The sequence below is a fragment of the Lepidochelys kempii genome, chromosome 5 (assembly GCF_965140285.1).
Source record: "Lepidochelys kempii isolate rLepKem1 chromosome 5, rLepKem1.hap1, whole genome shotgun sequence".
Taxonomy (NCBI): Eukaryota; Metazoa; Chordata; order Testudines; family Cheloniidae; genus Lepidochelys; species Lepidochelys kempii.
Genome location: NC_136384.1, coordinates 105,622,717 through 105,640,292, shown reverse-complemented (window position 1 = coordinate 105,640,292; position 17,576 = coordinate 105,622,717). Strand labels below are relative to the sequence as shown.

The window sequence follows — 17,576 nt, the reverse complement described above, 5'->3', positions numbered from 1 at the left end:
TTTCCAGCTGAATTGTACAACCCCTGTCTCTACAATCTGCTACTAGTGAAAACATTTTTGAAGCTCTAGTTGTCTGATGTCCAATCTTGTCTTTAGTGACTGTTGTCTATAAGCAGTGATGCATGTTACTCTAGTCATCCATAGTTGCATGTGAATGTCAGTCATCTCTAACCTTCATAAAATATTAAAGCTATCTTAAAGTATTCCTGATCTGATTTAGTCAGAATGTATAGTCCGTCCTTCAGTCCTTGAAACATTGTTATTAGTCCTTTCTAACTATCAAGCTATCCATTTCATTTTTATTTTTATTTTATTCATTAATTTGGGATTTTTTATTTTATTTTATTTTATTTTATTTTATACCATTTCCTTTGCAGGTTCAGGTGTCTCCGGTTACCCTGGTAACCTTCATTCTCCAAGTTAGTTTTCCTTGATTATGCATAAGTCACTTTGTTTTCTGTCAAAATACTATTCTTTCCCCTTTAGGCCTCTTTCAGTGTCTATTTTCTCAGCTCACCTTTCATCATCTAATTCAACACAGTTTCCATTTCATACAGTGCAGGAGAAGGAGTTTGAAATGACATTAAGAGTCATTACTCAAAGCAGAAGTCAACATCAGGTCTAACTGTCTCATTTTTCCTTGCCTAGCTAACCTCATTGACTCATGGCAAAATAACACTTTCTTTTACACTAGGAATGTTAGCTTTGGGAATATGCTTGGTGACTTTTTTTTATTTGGCTTCAGAGCTCATCTCTCCAGAGCATGTCCTGCTTTGAGTAACCAAACTATCTGCCTGCTTCTTTCACATACAACATCTTTACTACTTGCATATTTCTAGCCATTCTAACTACTGTATTCTCTAAATTTTAGAATGATGCAGTCTCTTTGATTTATTTTAAATTCTATTTTCCTTCTCTCTCTTTCAACAGGTATGGCTAGCCATCCTCCAATACCTATCTTGGAACTTGCAGATCACATTGAAAGATTGAAAGCAAATGACAATTTGAAGTTCTCACAAGAATATGAGGTAATATTCTCATTCTTACTATTCTTAATATTATCCCTGGTTTCCTCTTTTCTGGCCTCATTAGTGATAATTATACCCCTGGATGATTTCAGTTTTACATACCATTAGAGCCATAATGGGGCAGGCGCCTTTGTTAAAATGACTGATGTAGTGAGGTGGCTACTTTGCTCATAGGAGATACCTTTTCATAAGAATGTTTGTCATACATACTTTAATAGTACATGCACCAAGTAGTGTACAAATGATACAATGCTTGGGCTATTTTGAATACACAAACTCCCGTTGACTGTAGGTAAGAGCTCCTGAGTTCCTTTCCAAATTCTTATGGATAAGGATCCTTCATGGCACACATCGGCAAGACAGATCCAATACCAGCTCCAAAGGAGGAGTTATGGTCCATTGTGTCAATGTTGCATGGATTAAATATTCTGTAATTGCGTGAAGTCATGACTGAGCATATAGCAACTCCAAGCCATTATCTTCTGACCTGTCAATAATCCATAAATTATGGGCTGTAATAGTATGATGGAATGCAGCAGGAACTGAGAAACCAATTATGGGCCATCATGTCAATAATCCATGGAGACATGAATAGACGCTGCAGACAGTAATGACCTTTCTCATCAATAATTTGTGGATGAAGGGACTTCGATAACATCCGTTAAATGCAATAAACTATAACTGCTCCTTCAAAGCTATTATGGTCTATTGTGTCCATCAGATCAGGAGTGCTCCTTTAGTGTGGTTATGGACTGTCTTATCAGTGATCCATGAATTAAGGACTCTCTGAATAGTCTTTGTAGTGCTCCCTTTACAGTCTGTCACGTCAATAGTCAATGGTTTAAAACTCCTTTAGAATGCCATGACATGGTAGACCATAATGATAATGAAGAAACCATTACTACCCAGCTAGTTAGCTGTCATACACCTAGGATACTTGGGTGCTATATAAATAACTATTCTTATCAAATCTCAGATATCTCATAATTGATATAATTTGTAATGCACCTATTTCTTTAGTGTCCAGGCACCACAGATTAAGCATTGACGCTCTCGAGAGTAACATAGCACTGAGGCAGACCTTTACAAGCTTGTACAAGCTAACATTTCATTTTCTGTGGAGTGAATTGCTTGTTTATGAGAGGACAGGCTGAAAGCACCATTTATTAATTTTATTTTATAAAGAGCTTTTGTGTATAACCTTTTGCATAATTATTTTTTCCTTGTTAACATCACTTTAAAGCTAACTGCAAAGGTTGAAACATATAAATACCCAATGTATTTAAATAACTTGGGCAGGAAAGGTTTAAACAGTTACTGAACATTTACTATTACAGTACAGAACTTGCTTTTCATCTGATGATACACTGTTAAAAACTACCTAAAGACTACTCTGAAAAATAATCTTGTTACCGTCAAGAGAAAATACAGCCTCTCTGATTCACAAAAATAAGTTTGTTTGAACAGTATCTCAGGGTTGCTATTTAATGCCACAGTCACCAAAATCAGGAGTAATTTTTTATTGTACTGTATGAAACTATAATGTTCTTGATTTTGGAGACTGTAGTATAAAAAGAGTGAAAGCAGATATTTTATCTGTCATTTAGTATCCTAAACTTGGCAATCATTTTCTTCCTCATTCAGAAACACCTGCTAAAAACTCACGATAAAATGTCTTTGTATAGAGTAAATTCTGAAATATGTGTCTCATTGTGACTTTCTATTTCAATTCAGCTGAGTACAGAGTCTCACAATGTAAGTCTTGAAATCAAGCAGTGAAGTGTACTAGATATAAGAAAATATTTTGAATCTCTAGAAAATTGAGCTGTTTGAAACTACCACTATTCCCTGTACAAATACTCAGCACTTTTAGCTGCGAACCCACTGTAACTTCACTGTGAATAAAATAATTCAACCCCCAAGTAAAAAATACCATCAGGCTGTTCTAACTTGGCACAGGAAGACCATCCCTGTACAAAGGCTATAGGGGGATCAAGGAGATGCAGAGGTGAGCTTTAACCTGTGTGTGGATCGTCTGCACTCCAACATCTGGGCACTGGATTTTGTGCGTTGCCTTGGTGAAGACAGTCATGCCATCTTGTAAGAGTTTGTTTCAGTTCTATTCAGACAATGGGCCAGATCCTGAAGCAAGTGAAAGTTCTAGCTGAGTAAGGAATTTGGATTTTGGCTTAACATAATTCCAGGTTTTTAATCAGAAAGTTAGTGTTCAACATAAAAAGTCAACATTTGCTAACAGATTCCACAATTATTTCCTATTCTAAGTATAAGAAAATGTTATAGCTTCTCAGAAACAACTGTGTTGGCAACGCTGGTTTTTTATAACTAACGCTATAGCAATACACATTTTTTGGTACAATGTGTATTAAAGTACACAGTCCAGGCATTAATTTACCAACATGTCTTTAGTATTTTGCAGAGATGATACATTGAAGTATAAGATTGAATGTAATTTAACAGCCTTGCTGTTTCATATTTGTATGTTCTTTAAGTCAGTAAAAGTACCTAGAATGCATGTTACCTTAGCCAGTTACAGCCAGTGCCCTGGATTATTTTTCATTCTTATATCACTTCTGTCAGATATCAACAGCTGCCTCTCCTACAGCTTCATACTGTTCTGTGTTTCTCACCAGTTCTCTGTTTAACATTCTAGCAAAGAAGAGTAGGCATTGAGCAGTTATAAAATCAGCATTTAAACGTGAGCTGCAGTAGTGAAGTCAGGCTTCCCACTCATTACGCCCCTAATGTGCCTCGACCCTAATCTACAGAGATTGCCTTTTAAGATCTTTCTCTATGTCCACCCAATCCGTGATCTCTCTTTTGTTGAGACAAGGGTATTAATTAGTGCAACTGAATTTTGTAATGTAGACTAGAAAGTGTGGGTAAGACCCCCAGCCAGTTTTACTTGGGGAACTGAACAAATATTAACACTTCAGTCAATATCAATTCAAGCTAGCCTCAAACTGCTGATGCATTAAGTGAAAGGTGCTATATCCTAGTGTCATTCTAATGAGCCATCTGATCTTCTTAGAGAAAGAGCAAAGTAACAAATTATTGCCTAAGTTACCTTTAGTTTTCTTGAGAACAAACAAAACCCCTGATAGTTATTTCCAGTTTTGAAAAACAATGCAAATGTGATTTTACTTTTCCCAAGCAGTTCCATGATCAGTGTAGATTTTTGGCACTGCTCTGCTTTCACTAAGATTCCATGATTTGTTTTTCCTTTTAGTTTGTGAAAATTCTTAAAATTTTATTGAAGAAGTTCTTCTAACCTGAATTAAACCAAGAAGACACAGAGCTTCATATGAGCAGGGATTGATGAACTGATTCAATAAAAAATCACATCTTCCTGATCATCAGCTCCTCACAGGACTTTGAAGTGCAGTGGAACTTCTTTAAGGTTGAGCTTCATTTGGATAAGAATAACGTTTTAGATAAGTTTGCCCACCCAGCCAGCTTCAGCTACATCCCTCTAATTATCTGTGCATTACTTGTACCTCATATCCCATATCCAAAGACACCTGCTCCTGGTAGGATCCTTATTACTTTCTCCTTCTCAGCTACTCTTTCATTTCCTTTTCCATCCCTTTTTTGTGAGTTCTTCTCCCTACTTCCTTTTCAGCTTCTGCTAAGTCCAGAGATCAGCCTCCTACTTTGTTCCAGCTGTCTCTTCGCCCTCTTTAATCCACAGTACTTCTCTGCTATCAGACACAAGGAAAGTATTAGAGTCAAAGATGTAAATGATTTAGATAATGGCATAGAAAGTACATTTATAAAGTTTGCAGACAATAGCAAACTGGGAGGAGTTGCTTTGGAAGATAGTAGATCACAAGTGGAGTCATAGTAGATCACAAGTTAAATATGAGTGAATAGTGTAACACTGTTGCAAAAAAAGCAAACATCATTCTCAGATGTATTAGCAGGGCTGTTTTAATCAAGACACGAGAAGTAATTCTTTCACTCTGCTCCGCCCTGAGTAGGCCTCAACCGGAGTATTGTGTCCAGTTCTGGGTGCTAGATTTCAGGAAAGTTGTGGACAAATTGGAGAAAGTCCAGAGAAGAGCAACAAAAATGATTAAATGACCTGTGAAGGAAGATAGAAAAATTTGGGTTTCTTTAGTCTGGAGAGGAGAAGACTGAGGGGGGGACATGATAACAGTTTTCAGATACATAAAAGGTTTTTGGAAGGAGGAGGGAGAAAAATTGTTCTCTTTAACCTCTATGGCTAGGACAAGAAGCAATGGTCTTAAATTGCAGCAGGAGCAGTTTAGGTTGGACATTAGGAAAAACTTCCTGTCAGGGTGATTAAGCACTGGAGTAAATTGCCTAGGAAGGCTGTGGAATCTCCATCATTGGAAATTTTTAAGAGTAGGTTAGATAAACACCTGTCAGGAATAGTCTACATAATACTTAGTCCTGCCATGAGTGCAGGGGATTGGACTAGATGATCTCTCGAGGTCCCTTCCAGTTCTATGATTCCGTGTTGGAACTCAATCTAGAGGCAGGTGACAGGAGCAGTGGCAGGCCTAAAGAGAACCAGCTTCATGATAAGAGAATCTCTTGATAAGATAAAACATCTGGGAGAGGGACCTATACTGCAGACACTTCTATTTTTTGGCTGGGTAAGGAGGAGTATGTGGAGAAAAAAAACATATCTTAGACAAGGTGTGAAAACCTATGGGCTTTAGCCAGTCTTTGGCAAAGTGTTTTATTAGTCAATATACCATACCTTTTAGATTGTCTTACTTTAATGTGGGATTTCAAGCTTACAGTATCATTTTCAGCTTGATTAATGAACTTCCCCAGTATTCAGAACTCCACATTATTCCATGTTCCTCTGTCAATGCTCCCCTAGTGTATTCATCTGCATTTCCAGCCCCCCATCCCCCGCCCCGCCCTTTTAATTAGTAGAGTTATAGTGTCTTTTAGTGCAGAACTGCAGCTAGTTACATTGGTCTCTAGTCCCTGTCAATGTCTCCTCACCTGCAGCAGGACTTCTGCCTCCTGGTTTGCTTCTCCTTCCTCCTCTGGCAGACAAGAGCTCCGCTACCCTTTTGTCCCCACCAACAGCTAGAAGAAAGCTATTTCCCATTTGTCTTCATGCTGACGTATCCCTGGTAGCAGATGCACTTCCTAATGTGATCCACCCGCCTTCCTGCTGGTTCCTGGCCTGAGGAATCCATTGGGAACACAGGCCAGGAGAGGAGACGGATTGGCTTCTCCCAGCAGTCCCAACTAGTCCCTGCCTCCCAGTGTTCCTCCCTTTGGCCTAGCATAAAGCTTCCCAATGACCCCCCCACCAACCTTGGCACATGGCCAAGTTCCAAGTCAGAAACACGTAGAGTCCTAGTCTCACTTCTGTTTATGCTGTGCATAATACTGCTGACTGCCCACTTTACAGTTCTACCTGTCCCATCTCTCTGAGGGAAATATGAGGTAGACATCTAGGACTCCTAAAGCTACACTTCCTTTCATATAACTTTCCCCTGCCTGTTCCTGTTTTTCAAGGGAGGACAAGTTTCTAAGTGTCATAAGAGTTAATAATCTTCTAATTTAGTTGTCTGGTGTTTTGTTAGTTTGGTTTTAGGGGCTTTTTGGAAGGGTGAGGTTGTGTATTTTGTTTTCCTCACCAGAAAGTTCATTTCTACCTCACACAATTGTAATTTTTTACTGTATTTTACCTGTTAAATTGGTATCATATTTCAGTTGCCCTGTAGCAAAGTGTTATATTTCCACATTACACTTGCACATCATTTATGTCACAGTCTTCTTTTGAATTCCCTAATTTAAAGACAAGACTCAGGACCCTAGTCCTAGGGAGGTGGTAGATACCTAGGGAGGTGGTAGAATCTCCTTCCTTAGAGGTTTTTAAGGTCAGGCTTGACAAAGCCCTGGCTGGGATGATTTAACTGGGAATTGGTCCTGCTTCGAGCAGGGGGTTGGACTAGATGACCTTCTGGGGTCCCTTCCAACCCTGATAGTCTATGATTCTATGACCCAAACTGATTACTACAAACCTTTTGGGGCTTTCACAGTTTCAGTAGGGGTTTTATGCAATGCAGGGCCTCATATGGATTTGACAGCTGCTAAGCAGAAAGCTACATTCATTTAGAAACTCATCTTGGATCATAATTCCTCTTTAACTTAATCTGTAGAATTTAGTAATACAAAGACATCACAAAATGAACCTGAACTGACACATTCATATAGTCATATATATTCATATATTACCTTATATACAATACACTGAACATAATATTTTTATGCTACCACACTACACTGGTTTTTACTTGCTGCTTGAATAGTTTTAATCTGAGACCTTTAGTCTGTACTTTAACCAGGTGTCTGGCAATTATACCCTCAGTGGATTAAGAAAGTGGATCTAGGTAGAAAATATTGTCCGGTTCAGATTTTTGTTTTGGTGCGAGAACCTGCCATGTAACGTATACTAATAGCAATAGTGCCCTAGCCCTGCCTCTCTGAGTGTGTTGGTCTCAGTGATCAGAGGAATTGTATATCATTTTAATGTTTCTTTTCATCAGGCTTTGTGGTGCAGATTACAATTAGCCCTTTGCTTTACCACTGAGGGTTGGAGACGATGAAGTCACATACTGGCTCGGTGCCAGACTGCCATAATATCAGTTTATCAGTGTCAGTGGATCAGATTTGTGCTGAAAGGATCATTTATTTATTTTAAAAAAAATATCTTTAACTTTTACTTTAAGTGACAGAAAGCTAACCACTGTACTTCTACAGTAAATATATTGCAAACAAACATATAAATCTGGTACTGATATGAGATTATTACAATAAGTCAGCAGCTAAATAAATCCCTAGCAATGAAACATCGACATTTAATCACCTTAAAAATACAGATAGCATAGACCAATATGCAAGAATCCATTTCCTCTTGGCAAAAATTCCTATTTTTGTTTTATCTTTACACTATTTTTATTATTTACTATAATACTGCAAATAGCATATATTGGTTTTCTATAATCTTGCATTGAAGGATGTTCTCCAGCTATTGAGAAACAATTAGTGTACTCAGTGAACAGTGAACAGTTGTCTGCCTTTTTTATTAAAAGCACATATGCTATGACATTCATAAAGGTTGCTTGGTGTCTATTTCTACCTATAGCACTATCTGAGCCATTAGGAGAGGTAGGATTAAGATAGGCTTGGAAAAAAACAGGAATTTGAAGTGGCAATTATTAGTATGTTATCTGTTTCCTTCTGTGTTACCAGTGCCTCTTGTATTAGAAGCACTTGGTTGTGCATATCTGATTAAAAAACATTAATGGTACAAGAAAGCTGTTCTCATTTTAGGATACTAGTGTTTGGACTGGCACCTATTACCATTTTGACAGGGAACTCCACTTTCATACAGCCATGTGGGCTGTTTAAGTAGCCAAATTACTTCTGCAAATATTATTTATGTTTTCATAGAATCATAGGACTGGAAATGGACCTTGAGAGGTCATCTAGTCTAGTCCCCTGCACTCGTGTCAGGACTAAGTATTATCTAGACGATTCCTGACAGGTCTTTGTCTAACCTACTCTTAAAAACCTTCAGTGATGGCAAATTAAATCTCCCTCGACAATTTATTCCAGTGCTTAACCAGCCTGACAGTTAGGAAGTTTTTCCTAATGTCCAATCTAAATCTCTTTTGCTGCGATTTAAGCCCATTGCTTCTTGTCCTATCTTCAGAGTTTAAGAAGAACAATTCTTCTCCCTCTGCTTGTAACACCCTTTTATGTACTTGAAAACTGTTATCATGTCCCGTCTCAGTCTCCTGTTTTCCAGACTAAGCAAACCCAATTTTTTCAATCTTCCCTTATAGGTCGTGTTTTCTAAACCTTTAATCACATTTGTTGCGCTTCTCTTGACTTTCTCCAATTTGTCCATATCTTCCCTAAAATGTGGTGCCCAGAACTGGACGAAATACTGCAGTTAAGGCCTAATCAGCATAGAGTAGAGTGGAAGAATTACTTGTCATGTCTTGCTTACAACACTCCTGCTAATACATCCCAGAATGATGTTTGCTTTTTTTTTTTTATTTGCACTGTTGTTATACTATTGACTAATATTTAGCTTGTGGTCCACAGTGACTCCCAGATCTCTTTCCTCAGTATTCCTTCTGAGGCAGTCATTTCCCATTTTGTATGTGTGCAACTGATTGTTCCTTCCTAAATGGAGTACTTTGCATTTTTTCCTTTTTGAATTTCATTCTATTTACTTCAGACCATTTCTCCAGTTTGTCCAGATCATTTTGAATTTTAATCCTATCCTCCAAAGCACTTGCAACCCCTCCCAGCTTAGTAGCATCCTCAAACTTGATAAGTGTACTCTCTATGCCATTATCTAAATCACTGACAAAGATATTGAACAGAACCGGACCCAGAACTGATTGCTGTAGGACCCCATTCGTTATGCCCTTGCAGCATGACTGTGAACCACTGACATCTACTCTCTGGGAACGGTTTTTCAACCAGTTATGCACCCACCTTGTAGTAGCTTCATCTAGGTTGCATTTCCTTAGTTTGTTTATGAGAAGTTCATGCGAGATAGTATCAAAAGCTTTACTAAACTCACTAAAAATATTTGCATGAAACTAGGAATGTTTGTTCCTCAAGCATTCATCTGCTCCTGCTATTTATTTTCTACCTGAAGTGATACATAATCCTCTGTTTTCAACATCTAATAATTTCCCCAGCAATCAATTATGATATCAGAAACAAAGGATTATAATTTAATGTCAGGAATAAACAGATGAACTCTTAAGGCTGAGAGAAGAGAAATACAGAAAAAATATAAGTGATAACAGTAGAAATGTTTTAAAAAGCAATACTTTTCTATGAGGCATGAGCTTCCCTTTAGAGACTGATACTATTTCAGATATTTTAAGAATCAGGAGACTATCCTGATTGTTTCTACTGTTTTATACTCTTGTGCTATATTTGGTGTATACCTGTGGTTTTCAACCTTTCCAGAATACTGTACTTCTCTCAAGAGTCTCATTTATCTTGCATACCCCAAGTTTCACCTCAATTTAAAACTACTTGTTTACAAAATCAGACATAAGAATGCAAGTGTCACAGCACATTATTACTGAAAAATTGCTTACTTTCTCATGTTTACCATATTTATAAAATAAATTGATTGGAATATAAATATTGTACTTACAGTTCAGTGTATAGTGGACAGAGCAGTACAGAACAAGTCATTGTGTGAAATTTTAGTTTGTACTGACTTCACTAGTGCTTTTTATGTAGCCTGATGTAAAACCACGCAAATATCTAGATGAGTTGATGTACCTCAGCATACCACCCCGTGGTACTCACATACCTGGTTGAGAAACACTGGTGTATACCTCGTTGGTAGGCTCCACGCTGATTAGTTTTTTCGTGTTGAACTCTGCTTATAAGACTACTAACTTGGAATTTTATTGGGGATAACTTCATTTTTGGGGAGGAATCACCAAGTTCTGATTCAGGGCGGGTCTCAACTACAAGCGCTACATTGGCACAGCTACACTTATGCAGCTGCGCATCTGTAACGTGTTTGGTGAAGATGCTCTCTGCCGAGCGGAGAGAGCTCAACCCCAGGCTCTTGCACCGGTGTTAACTTGAGTTGCTATGTCTTCACTGATATGCTAACTCAGATTAACTAACCCAGATTAAGAACACACCGTTTTTTGGCAGTGTAGACTTGTGGATGGGGAGGGGCAGAGGATGGTTAAAGCTTTGCTTCAGGAGTGTTTCGGGCTACAGATTGATTCTCTGACTTTATTGCTATTGAAACAGCCATCATCTATTTATTTTTTCTTGATAATGTTTAGCTATGAGATTTGGTGTAATGCTTAAAGCCATTCAGTAGGAATTCATCAACGTGACTGTTCAGTGTCCAGCTGTGCATTTTGGGCCCAGCCCTGCATTCCTCGTATAACCCAAATTCACATTGTGTGTGCAAAAGAATGGGGGGAGGGTCAGGACCCAAGTCTCTCAATAATAGCAGCCTTTACTATTTAATGTGCAAGCCCCAATGTGTTTGGGAAATCTAATTCCATTGTCAAGTTGCCCTGATAAGGTATTAATGTTCGTGCATTTAGCATTCATGTTTTGCTAATGCTGTATGTAAATCTCATTCTATTAGCAAGTTTCCTGCATAATATATTAGCATCTTATTATAAATTCATCCGATATTATATGAATTTCTCATTTCAATCACTGACATTGGTGAAAGAGGGTCAAATTGTTCATTTTTATGGGCAGTTGACTACTTTCTCTAGTTTTGCATCGTCTATTTGTCTTGACATATATCGAGACTTCTGTTTTTCACCCTTCTTTCCATATTTTGTTCTTTAATCACTAGTTTTTCCCAAATCCTTTGTGCTTTTGATGATTTAATGTCATTCCGGTATACAGCACCCAAGCTGTGTGCTGGGAAATTCTGCAGGGAGTCAACCATGAAGCCCCTTCAGCTCCTGGATGCCCCAAACCCTGTAGACTCTGAAGAGTCACAGATTCCCCAGTCTTGCCCCTCTCCTGATTTGGTGGCACAGAGAGCCTGAGTGGAGCATAGCTCCATGGCACCCTGACGTGTGTGAACTTCCTCCCGAGGTCTGGCATCCTGTCACTGTTCACCCACTCAGCAGAACTGCACCTCAGTGTGTTGTAAGGAGAGCTCTCACTGATGGGGAGCAGGATTTCCCCCCTTATAAGTAGCTTAGTGGATTACTTCACAAGCAGCAAAATAAGCAGGTTTTGTTTTCCCAGTTTAAAATGATTCCAACAGCCGCTTTCCATTATACCAGCTTCCAGTGACAAACTTGTTTAGTGGATGGTGCCTTTCTGTTTTAAACACCGCCCAAGTCTTTTCACAATAGCAGAGCAGACCCATTTCCAGCAGAAAACCATTTATAACACAATAGCTAAAAGATTAGTCAAAGCATGGGATGGTAATAACAGTATTACAGATATCGTTATTTCATGTGTACAAAGCCTCAGTACTACACAGCTATGCTGCGAAGATATCCAGTTCTTTGTTAACGACAGCTTTATTGAAGACAAGCTTTCCAAATGAATCTACTAGAAATCCTATTAAAGTGCCATCCATTAAACCATTAGAACACTCATTAAAACGGTTAGTGCTGACTTGTTATTCATGAATTATTGGTCTTTCACGCTTCTGAGATGTCTGCCAATACCACTCTACCCTTTGTTCCCGCATGGCTGTTCAGTCCCAAGAAATGTAAATTAGCTTTCTCTCTCTAAAACATTTTTTGTGGGTGGGTGGGGCAGCTGAGGGGTGGCAAATGGGAAGGGAAAAGTAAATTACAGTTAAGGTCTATTTACCTGGATTTGACAGAAATTGTGTTAACTATATCCATATGTACAGCTAAATATTAATCAATGGATTAAGCCATCTGGCCCTACATCATAAAGAAGTGCACAGGGAGTATAATATGCTGCAGTAATGAACACATCCTGCTATACAACTGGTGAATGGCCGACAAAGACATCTGTTGTTTGATTTTTTTTCATATTGTTAAGCAGATTTAGATCATTTAAGCATTGGGGAGTGATAGGGGGAGGGGAAGGAAGGAATTGAACAGTTGAAGATAAGCTTTGTACAGTAAGTGTTATTTAATAGTTTATAAATTCCCATTATCAAATAGGCATAATAAAATGCTGAACTCCTTTTTCACAATGAACACGTAAAGAGCCCATGCTCATTCATATCAGTATCCTCCGAATGCAATCAAGTGTCCAAAAATGTGTCTCAAACTTGTTACGTGTTAAAATTTTTTAAAGAGTTGCCATTTAGAATGAGAGAGGGGAAAAAACCTTCTGGGGGAGGGGAGGAAAGCAGGGCAGGGATGGGGAAGGAAACCTATAATTTAGTCTCAAAACTAGTAGTGTTTGTCAGTTTACTCTGCTGGTTTCTAGTTTACTTGTCAAGTATGAAAAGAAAAATATAAGTGACATCTTAGATTTTAAAGTAATTTCTAGTGTACTTTTGCACCATAGGTACAGCCAAAAAAAGATCAGACAGTGTGTCTCCTGCAATTAGATGAGTAGAGCCAATACAATACATCATTCCTTCATTCTGAGCCAGTGAAGTGCTGAATAGCAAGCTTCTATTTTCATGTGAGCCATGCAAAAGACTAAATACATTGAGCTACTAATTCTGTCTGGCCAGTCACAAATAAAGCAAGCATGCCCTACTCCTCATTTGATCAATTAATTAAATGTATTTATTTACTTAAAGTTCAGAACCCACATCCGGAGACATATTTGTAAACTGTTCCTTTTTGTCTTGAACTGACAATGATTAGAACTATGAGCAGAAAATCACTTGGTCAAGTTTTATGTTTATATTAGTTTTTTTGCCATCTAATAGGATAAGAAATTTTATTTTTTTAAATGTGGAAAACCAGGAGGTGTAAGGTACAAACTTGGTGCATCAAGCTCCTTCATTTCTTCAAAAACAAAAGGACAAAAATTGTGTCTCTGAGAACAGTGATGGTGCAAATTGATAGCCCTTTTCTAAGTCAAAATGTGTTGATGAATTGCTAATCAGATGATATGGGGAAACTTGTGCTGCAAAAATAAAACTTTATCTTGCAAAAAACAAATACAAAAAACACAACTGTCCATCTTGCCTTTCTTCATCTTTGATCAATTAAATAGCAACAGAGATAAAGAATCAGAACCAACTGAACCAAAATTTCACTGCCCATCTTCTCCCAGGGGATGAAATATGCTGTTGTGGGGTAGCTGAGATAGTACTAAACCAGGATCTTTAGAAGCAGATTGTGACTTGAGTTATTGAGACACAGAAGAATTTCTCTCTGCAGCTGCTGACATAAAAAAGAATGGTGTGGGCTGTGGAAGACCAAGCCATGACACTGGAATGCTTTATTAATTACTGGGGAATGTGGAGCCCCTAAAAATAAACAAAACTAGTGCTGTGTCAGCGTATAGGTGGCAGATCATAAATAAAATAGGGAGTTAATAAAATACATGCTAGAAAATACATGCTAGAGCTTTTTATGCTCTGGGAAAAAAATAAAACCTTATTTGTTTTTTCTTCACAATTCACAAATCTTAAAAGAAGGGGGGGAAGGGGCATGAATTTTGCCTCTTCAACCTCTCACTCCTCACTAAAACTTTAATTTGTTAAGGTCTTCTTCATAATTAAGTCACACAAAAGTTTCAGAGTAACAGCTGTGTTAGTCTGTATTCGCAAAAAGAAAAGGAGTACTTGTGGCACCTTAGAGACTAACCAATTTATTTGAGCATAAGCTTTCGTGAGCTACAGCTCACTTCATCGGATATTTGAGCATAAGCTTTCGTGAGCTACAGCTCACTTCATCCGATGCATCCGATGAAGTGAGCTGTAGCTCACAAAAGCTTATGCTCAAATAAATTGGTTAGTCTCTAAGGTGCCACAAGTACTCCTTTTCTCTTCACACAAAAGTGTGTCAGTAGAAAAGACAAATCACTGTATTGGTCAATTCAAAACAGAAAAAAATAGCCCACAATTATTCTATATTGTAGTCTGAAAGCAAAGGGTTGAAGGACACTCAGCTAATAAATCCCATGTGTTCTCTTGGGTTTTGTCCTGGAAGTCCCAGAAAAGTTCTGGATCATTTCATGCTGAGGAATATATTACACTTTCTCCACCTACTGAATAATGTATCTTTTTACTCTGAGGTAAAAACACAGATGATTTACCCATCTACCTAACACCCTCTCCAAATGACAGAAAGTAATCTTGTAATATTCTAGAAGAATATGCCTTAGAGACTCACTGACATTCAGTTGGATGCTATGTTGTCATTCATCTGTCGGTTGGTCTGACTGTCTAAAGTTATTGTGCATCCAAGCTTAGTTCCACAGTTGGACCTGCCAGAGTCTATTGTGAACTCTGCTTTTGGCCTCTTAATACTTTGGCTATGAAAATAGTTTGGGCCTGAAAATTGCAGGATTTACTCTGAAGTCAAAGAAGATTCCATCCACAACATTAGAAGAAAATTGGTCAAATTTTAGTTACAAGTCATTCAAAAAAACCCTTCCATTTGAAACTGTAACTGCTAATATCTAGATATGATAAGTTGCTCGTTTAAGGTTCCTACATGAAGATTCTGAGCTATTCTACTAACTCTCCCTTGTAGCCAAACACAGTGGATCATATTAGAACTGACTCAGGAAGAGAAAAGAATGAGTCAGTCTCTGAAAGTAAACCCTGATTCATTAAAAGAACCCTGTTCAGGAAAGCACTTAAGCACGTGCTTAGGTGTAAGCATGAGCAATGGGATTCAAGTATTCCTTTAAATTTGGCAGGTCCTTTTGCACTATCCTAAATTGGGGCTTGAGAAAGCAAGAGGGAAGGAGAAGCCCTGGAACTAAACTAGTCTGAGGAGAAGTTTGGATGAACTTTTTGTGGTGTGGTCTTGCCTCATGTCTTTGTTACTTACCTCACTTATACTTACCCTTGTATGCTAGTATTATAATAATGTTACCAGCAAATTGACAATGGCCAGTGGAAATGAGTGAAGACTGACCTCCGTTCCTAACTCACCACATCCTTGTATATGATTTTGTACAAAGGGTACAGTCTTGGAGTCTTAAAATGCTACGTGACCTGCAGGAAGGGAGTGTTGGTATTTTACAGAAACTTAATAATATTCATAGAATTCACTCTGCAGGATAGAAAATCTCTTGTGGGTCTGATGTACAGGGGCCCGATCATCCTTTGCCCTGCACCTTATGTAGTCATCCAGACCAATGCAAAGAGACAGCAAAAGGCTGCAAAATCAGACTAGAAGAGTATTACTCTCACTTTGCGTTGGTGTAAATCACTACACGAGGTACAGAGAAAGGGAGATTCAGGTCCCAGGACTGACTGTTATGTCCAATCTGTTAAGATTCCTTGTGTCAACTTAAGAAAAGTATTGTGGCTCCAAACTTCTTTCCTTTTGTCAAGACAATACTATACAGTAATTGTATGTTTTTAAAGATTGTTTCTGTTTAGTGTTTCAACTACATCTTCCATTTGATTGCTAAACATGAAGTTCAGGCATTCTTTAGACTCACCAAACAAAAATAATAATCCAAGGAATAAACCCAGACAGACCAGGTTGATTTATTTAACAAGTATCCCTTAAATAAAAATATTTTCTGTAAAAAACAAACAAACAAACTAGGGACCAGATTCTCCATTGTAGAAGACCAGTTTGCACTGCATTACCAGCATAAACTAGGCCTAAGGCTGTTGTAACCAGCGCAGGGAAGCTCATCCTTAGTACAAAGGTGATTCTCTGGTGATGTAGAGTTGGTATCGGCTTTCTGATCTCATTCCACATCCCTGCTGTCAGCATAGCAAGAAAAACTGTCCAGAAGAAGGGGAGTGTAGCTGAGACACTCTGCTCTGGTCAGATCTCCTACTGCAGCTTGAGCTTCACGTGGTCATTTGCACAACTAAGAGCACTCTGCCAGTGGGAGACCAACCATGCACAGAGTTAACATTGCGATCCAGTCAATAGAGAGGGTAACTTTAAATCATCTTTGAACACACGCCCTGACATGAGTGCTGTCCAGTTCATCTGGATATCAGGATCTTAACTTACAACTTGGCTTGGCAAGATTTTTAAGAGCCAAATCATAGACCACTGAGTGTGGCCACATAGGTGAAAAAGGGAGAGTAAGGCAACCCAACCCAACACTCCCGCATAGCCTTACAGGATCTGGGGTCCAGTCAGATAGGGATAAGCAGGTTCAGTACGCCCACTAGGTATTTCTCTCCCATTCAGATGGGCATGGAATCTAGATTCTGTCTCCCAGTGCACCAGCCAGTACAGCTGAGCAGGTGGTGGGAGGTGGGTAGTAAGCTACTGCCAGTATTGTATAACTTCTGCCATGGAATACAGTGGAAGCATGGATGGAATCATAGTTCCTAGCTATGTGCCACCCCTTACACAGGTCAGGCAATAAAACCACAATCTAGCCATTATTTATATTTGCCCATTTGTTTATCATCAAATGTAAAATATACGTCTAAACTGAGGAAGTTCATTGGGTCTTGTCATTATCTCGGTGTGATCTGCAGAGCCTCTCAAGCAAAGTTGGCGGCATTGGCTGCTCCCCAACTGAAATAAAAACATTTCAAAACAGGAAAACATTTGTACATATTCAGAATTTAGTTAGCTAATATACCACTGGGTTCTGTGAAAACATATGTGGTTAGTAGGCTACTTTAAAAGAAGTTAGTGTGCTTGTAAAATATGTTCTTTTAAAAGCTCTTTCCATTGCCACAATTCTCTGAACAAAATAACCAAAATCTTGTTGTTTCTGAGATTGAACTTTGTATCGGCCTTTTTCCTGTCTTACTAAATCTCCCTTCAAAATATAGGCTGTTATATTTCTCATAGCAGCTGTGCTCCAGTAGAGCAAAATCAAACTCTGTCCCCTGTCAAACCCATGTGGTGAGTAATTTCAGAAGTCTCATGGGCACTAATGATG

General features: G+C 38.5%; 1 protein-coding gene across 43 annotated transcripts in view; it reads left to right on the top strand.

Annotated features, from left to right (window-relative positions):
* Window positions 1-17,576, top strand: part of PTPRD (protein tyrosine phosphatase receptor type D) — a 624,822-nt gene that overhangs the window by 524,890 nt on the left and 82,356 nt on the right. For all 43 annotated transcript variants that reach the window (XR_013635846.1, XM_073345345.2, XM_078852933.1 and 40 more), the window contains one exon: window positions 931-1,028. Coding sequence is in view for 42 of the 43 variants with exons in the window: in XM_073345345.2 (XP_073201446.1) it covers window positions 931-1,028 (98 nt within the window). In the remaining variant the exon portion in view is untranslated. The remainder of the gene's footprint in view (window positions 1-930; window positions 1,029-17,576) is intronic.